A 6,810-nucleotide genomic window follows, 5' to 3' on the forward strand; every position below is an offset into this window, starting at 1 on the left:
CGCGCCCCCCGCCCGTCCTCCCCTTTCTTTCTCCTCCTCCTCCTCCTCCTCCGCCGCGCCACTTCCAGGGGAGGCTGGTGTCATGCGGCTGGCGCCGAGGGAGGGGTGCCCGGGGCCGCAGCGGCAGTGAGAGGCGCCGAGCCGAGCCCCCTGCGATGACAGCCATGAAGGAGCAGCCGGCGCACCCGGGCGGCAGGGGGAACCCACCGCCGCCGCAGCCCGACCAGGTGGGACCCGCGGCGGGAGGCGCCGGGGGATGGAAGGAGGATTGGGAGGAAGGGAGGGAGAGAAGGGGGCTTGCTACAGCCGCCGTCCCGGAGAAGTTGTGCAGAGCAGGGTAAAAGTCCGGGGCGGGGGACGGGCGCCCTCGGGGCAGTTCGGCCGGGGAAAGCGGGATCCCCGTGGAGACACCTCGGGGGATGCGGAGGGGAGCGGCGGGGCCGCCCGGAGGGGACCCAGCCTTGTCCGGCTCCGCCTCGGGGCTGTCGGGTGTCGGTCAGCCCCGACCCCCGGCGGCAGCGGGTCCCGCAGGAGTTTGCGCTCCGCTTCCCGGGGGTATCCTGCCCTGCCGGCCGTGGGGACCGGGGAAGCAGCGGTGGCACCGAGGGAGCGGGCCGGGGCTTGGCGGTGCTGTGCGGGGCGCGGGGGGACGCCCTATGCCCGCGGCGGGGCTGCCCGGGGGGACGCGCTCCCCATCGCCGCCCGGTCCCCCCGCTCCCCATCGCCGCCCGGTCCCCCCGCTGGGCCGGGGAGTGTTCCTGGAGGGATTTTGGCAGCGGCCGGAGGGCGGTCACGTCCCTCGGCCCGAGGGGTGCCTCCCCGCGGGCTGGCGGGGGTGAGGTTGGCCGGGTACCGGCGGCTCTGAGTACCGGCGTCTCTGGGTACCGGCTCGCTATGGAGTGTCGGGCGGCTTCCCCGTGTGAAGGCTGGGTACCGGGGGAGCAGCTGAACTCGGCGCTCATCAGCACAAAATCGAAGTTTTCATTACCAGCCCGCCGTTATCTGTTGCTCCCGCACGGGGAGGGATGGGGGGCCTGTACGCGCTCCCCACCCCCGACCCCCCAGTGGGGACCGACCCCCGCCGCTGCTGCGGGGACGGCGGTGCGGGGCGGCGTGGCGTGGCACAGCCTCTCACCTGCCCTCCCCGCCCGAGGGTGAGGGCTCCCCTCCACGTAGTTCACCCGCAAACACCTAAAAAAGCTCTAATTTCAGTGATATTCCGAGATTGAGGGTGGTTTTTTTGTTTTTTTTTTACCCGTTGTCAGGACCCGCCGCTCTCTGTTTTGAACTCCGGCGTGTCCATCGGGGCTTGCGGGAGGTGGGGAGCGCTGCTTCATATTTTCTTTCTCCCTTACGTGCATCTACAGAGCTTAATTTTGTCTGATGCACTGGCATCGGGTGGAAAACGCCAACAGAGGAAGCTGCTGGCCACAATCAGTCCTGCTTTAGAAAGCCCGTATCCGAGCATCCAGTCCTGCACGCACACCCAGGCTGCTTGTTAAGCTTCTAGGTAGTCCTTCCTTTATCAGTGAACCCATTCATTTAAAGAAATTTAAAGATCTATGCTTTTTTTTTGGCTGAAAAGTGTCCGCCTTATGGTATGTTTTCATGTAATCCTGATAAAATAGTGCGTTAGAGTTTGAGAAGCCTTCTTGAATAAATTAATTGCATAAGTTACATTACCTGAAAGAGGTGGGTGACTTCCAGCATGTACTTAAATTTCATGCAAATGGCAGAATTTATGGAAAAAGTCAAGATCATTTTAAATATTCTCAGAGGTTCACAGAGCTCGTAAATTTCAGGGACATTGTTTTGCTTTTAGATGTAATAAAAAGTACTTGAACTTAACCAATCCTTACTTCTTTATATTCGATCAGGACGTGTTGACTTGCCAGAATTGCTTTTTGGTTTTGGAGGTGGAAATCTTTTTAAAGCAGGCTTAATATTATATGCCCAAAATTACCAGTTTAATTGCTTTTTTAGGTCATAATGAGGAACAGCAGTAAGTTCTCAATTTCAAACACACTAAATATTAGGAATTTATCCTAAATATAGAAATATTATTATGCAAGTGCTCTGGAGTTCTCAGCATCCCTCAGTGGTGGGTAGGGACACCACTGCTCTACCTGCTGTGCCTGGCTGCGTGAAGTGGAAATGTGATGTTGCGTATATTTGCATCAGTTTTTTCCCAGACCAAGTTTGCTTTTCTTGGTAAAAACTGATATTGAATCAACTTGGATTGCCTCTTGGTTTAGGTGCTAGGGATGTCATGCAGTATATAATGGCATCGCGTACAAAAGGTTGCTTTTGATTGATGGTGAGTCTTTCTGTGGCTGTAAATGCTAGTAAGGATGCAGGCCTACACGCTGCAGCAAGCTCTGTATAGAGTAAGGCTGAGGTTGGTGGATCTCTAGGAACATCAAGACCATTCGTGCACCTTCACAGCAACTGAGATCCGTGATGGATGCTGTGGTGGGCATAGGGAGAAGAACAAACAGGGGCTCATAAGTTCACCATGGTTTTCCATAACTGATAGCACTGCTTGGGGCATGTGGAAAGCACTTTTCATACCCCAAGCACTGCTTGGAGTACCACTGCTTGGCCCATATGGAAAATGCTTCTTAGGGCTTTCAAGAATCATAGAATGGTCCAGGCCGGAAGCGACCTCCAAAGGTCATCTAGTACAATGTCCCTGCAGTCAGCAGGGACACCCCCAACTAGACCAGGGCCTCGTTGAGCCTCACCTTAAATATCTCCAGGGATGGGGCCTCAACCACCTCCCTGGGCAACCTGTTCCAGTGTTCCACCACCCTCATAGTAAAGAACTTATTCCTAATCTCCAATCTAAGTCTGTCCTTTCCCAACTTAAAGCCATTTCCCCTTGTATCCAATCTAAGTCTGTCCTTTTCCAACTTAAAGCCATTGCCCCTCATCCTGTCACTACAGGCCTTTGTAAACAGGCTCTCCCCAGCCTTCCTGTAGGCCCCCTTCAGGTACTGGAAGGCCGCTATTAGGTCTCCCTGGAGCCTCCTCTTCTCCAGGCTGAACAACCCCAGCTCCCTCAGCCTGTCCTCGTAGCAGAGGTGCTCCAACCCTCTATCTCTGAAGAAATCCATGTCTGTCCAGGTATTTGTTTAACGTTGCATTTTGCTTGGTGAGGGTGTATAAAGTTGTAGTGTCACTTACAGGTGACACCTGTAGTTTATTTATTTATTTTTAACAAGAAGCTGCATCTGCATTGAGAGGCTTTCCTGAGATAGCAGGAGCAGCTGGTAGAGAAGTGGTTGGACCTGTGGGAAGTCCAAGAAGGAACAAGGAATTACAGAAAGATTTTCTGAGTGTAAATCTCTTTTCTGATTTGAAAGTCTGGTTTTACAGATACTCCTGAGAATAGTCATACTGAAGTTGATGCATTTGTGGGAAATTTATAGGCTTTGGGACCTGAGCTGTACTTTCAAATTATAGCAGGCTAATGCTGGGACTCTCCACTTAAATAAAAGCTTGGATTGACTGACTAAAGCATCCATAGCCATCAGTTTATAAATAAATTGGATACAACTTCATATCCCACACTTCCCCTGATGGTATTTTTAAACTGAGTGTCCTCTGGGCCAAGGCATCTAATAACAACTTCCATTAACAGTACTATTGATGTTTGATAAATTACCCAGATTTATTCTCAACTCTTTGCTAAACGATGACTCATATTTATTGCCAAAATTACAGTTTTATGCTCAGATGATATATCTCTAGAAAGGAAAATAGCTGTAAATTACTTGTATTTCTGCTCATTTCTAGAAAGCTCCATCAAAGTGTTCAGACTTATGTCACTTGAGCGTTTGTGTCGGGAGTGAAGGTGGCTCCCTCAGTTTCTCTCAGAGAGTTCAAAAAGTAGTGTTTTTCATCTTGTAGCTTTTAAGAACTGTCTCCTGAGGTGTTGGACAATGAAGTTTAGTGATCATTTTTCGAAGGCACAACCATTCGGTAGTCAGTGGACACAGCTTATTTGAAAAATATAATGTACCTGAATGACTTACTGGTTGATGAATGTTACTGTCTTTGCAGATGAAAAACTAAGATAATTCCTCTAGGTATTACCTTTGTGAGGCTTCAGTCTGTTTACAAAAAAAACAGATGATCTACACCACCTGGTGCTACTTGCTGTTCTTTGTGTGTTTTGAAGACAGACCTTTGAAATTTATAATCATTCTCTCCTGAGCCTTTCTCACTCTTCTAACTTAAGGTCTTTTTAAAATTGATTTTAAAAAAGAAGAAAAAACAGATTTTTGCTGTTGTTGTTTTCTTTACTATATGTCATTTTAGAATCTACTACATTATTCTGCATAAAAACAGGTAGGGGAAAAGGAAATCAGACTGCATTGTGTTGTGCTAAATAGGGAAAGTATTTGGTAAGCATTTAAATTACGTGTTTAGTATACGTACAAGCACAACTGACTACTGTTTGCTTCACTGCCTTGATTTAAGGAGTTGAATTTTCTCTATCTTGGGACCAGTTTCTGTGGTCACCAAATAAGGGATGTATTCTAAAAGCACATCTGAACAAAGGAGAACAACCTGTGTTTTGTTTTGCAGTGACTAAAGCCAAAACGGTTTATATTTATATGTCTTCATTCATTGCTTTACTTCTTTTTCCCAAACATAGACTCTGATCTTGCAGTGGGAAAAACGTTAATGGATAGCTGTGTCTGTCCACAGCAGTATTCATCTTAATGGGGTTTTATCAAGGTAAAAGGGCTCTCCCCTGCCCCACTCACGTCATCTCGAGCTTGATGGGTCAGGGAGATACTTGAACTCTTAATCATATACGTACCACAGTTCCAGTAACTTGAAAGATTTAGTTAGGTAGTCAAGTCCATGTCCCCTACTACTGGTTGTGTTCAGAGTTGAATTCAGGCTGAAAAAAGAAATTCTGTTCTAGTACATAATCCAAAGTGACTTTGCATTTTTCCCTCTTAGTAATCTGTCAGAACTTTGTTTTATTGCAACAATATGTATCGAACATACTGCTTTGCAAAGTTCAACATAATGCTAGAAACATCAAGTAAAGAAAATGCCACTAAAAGTGAAGAAATAAGGTTATATTATTGTGCCCAGAATGTTTCATAAAGAGTTAACATCTGAATTTTAGCTTTAACTTTTAAATTCTGTTTTGTATACTATATATATGCCATACTATAGCTGTGCTGGGTCCAGAAAGAAGTATTACAGGCTTGCAATATCTGTTGAATATATCACCAGCAGCACAAGGAGCTCATGTGAAAATGTATTAACTGAGGTGGTTTGGAATATCATTCAGGATTCAAGTTCCAGGGGAAGGCACGAAATGTATCATCTTTCAAATACTACAGGTGGCCTTGATTCGCTTTCTCTTCACCTGTGGCTGTTTCTGTGTAATTCAGTCACGTACCCGATGGTGGTGATTAGGACAAAAAACCTGAAGCTCATCTTCCATCTTCATTGCATTTCTAGTCCTCTGGTCTGAGCTCCGTGGAGCAGGGACAAGTAGGATCTCACTTTTGGTGAAGCGCTTCTCGTGTTAATTGAGAAGCAACATTTTATGGGACATCTTGTAAATAGTCTGCAGTATGGGATCTCAGGTAGTTGAGAGGGCAGTCATATGCTGTTGATGGTTTTTGTTTTTAATGGTTGTATGGCATGTAAGTGTGGTTCTTTATACATCCCAAATTCAGAAGTGATTTCTGAAGAGAAACTCACTTTTTCTAACACAGGGAACTTTAATAAGAACTTTCCAGTGCTTGATCCACCCTCTGCCCTGGGAAACTGCCAGGAGCACAACCGTGAAGATGTCTCTGTCTGTGGACGCAGGCCAAGGCAATCGTGCTGATGCTCTCTTGCTCCTTGTACCCTCCCCTCATGGTTCCCATGCCTTTTTGCAGGTTTCTCCGTGTCTTGCTTTCAAAGCAGCGTGCTGGGATCTCTGCAGCAGAACACAGCAACTGATTTTTCAGTGTTTAGAGCTCTCCACTTTTGCAGGTGGATTAAAGGGATTACTTAATGCAGTAAATCAAAAACTGTGAAACGGGGCAATCTTTTTGGATCTTCTGTGTTAATGTGAATTGCAGACATGCTGTAGCCTCAGATATTTGATCATACATATTGTATTAGCTATTTTAAAACATACTTTCTATACTTCTTTCTGGTACCTTCTAACTGAAGGTATTGCTTCAGGCAAGCTATTTTGATAATTAACAAGAGAGAGGAACTCTTTAAGCAAACAGAGATGCTGTTTGATGTTATTCTAGAATGTGAAAGCCATCATTTTCACATTTTTTCATAACTTAAGGGCATTCAGAGATTACATGTATGTGTTACTGGCTTGCAAAAGCGGACAGCTTTTCTTCCTATAGTGGTAATAAGGATGAATGTAATATGTGATCTCTACAAAAGTATCTTAGGTTTGTTGTTGTTGTTATTGTGTTTCTTTTTTTTTTTTTTTTACTAATAGAGCTTTGAAGTATGCCTGACCTGTGGAAAAACATCTAGGTATACAAGACTATACTTAAAATGTTATACTTTCTTTAGCACTGCACTAGAAAATGTAGGTAGACTCAGAATCATAGAATGGTCCAGGCCAGAAGGGACCTCCAAAGGTCATCTAGTCTGACCTCCCTGCGGTCAGCAGGGACACCCCCAACTAGACCAGGTTGCCCAGGGCCTCGTCGAGCCTCTCCTTGAATATCTCCAGGGAAGGGGCCTCAACCACCTCCCTGGGCAACCTGTTCCAGTGCTCCACCACCCTCACAGTAAAGAACTTTCTCCTAATCTCCA

General features: G+C 46.6%; 1 protein-coding gene across 1 annotated transcript in view; it reads left to right on the forward strand.

Moving 5' to 3' along the window:
* The first annotated feature begins 6 nt into the window (after window positions 1-6).
* Window positions 7-6,810, forward strand: part of DPP10 (dipeptidyl-peptidase 10 (inactive)) — a 304,701-nt gene continuing 297,897 nt past the window's right edge. Inside the window, exon 1 of the mRNA XM_014940136.1 lies at window positions 7-227. Within this exon, the coding sequence (XP_014795622.1) occupies window positions 156-227 (72 nt within the window). The 5' untranslated portion in view covers window positions 7-155. The remainder of the gene's footprint in view (window positions 228-6,810) is intronic.

The sequence above is a fragment of the Calidris pugnax genome, unplaced genomic scaffold (assembly GCF_001431845.1).
Source record: "Calidris pugnax isolate Ruff unplaced genomic scaffold, ASM143184v1 scaffold21, whole genome shotgun sequence".
NCBI classification, from domain to species: domain Eukaryota; kingdom Metazoa; phylum Chordata; class Aves; order Charadriiformes; family Scolopacidae; genus Calidris; species Calidris pugnax.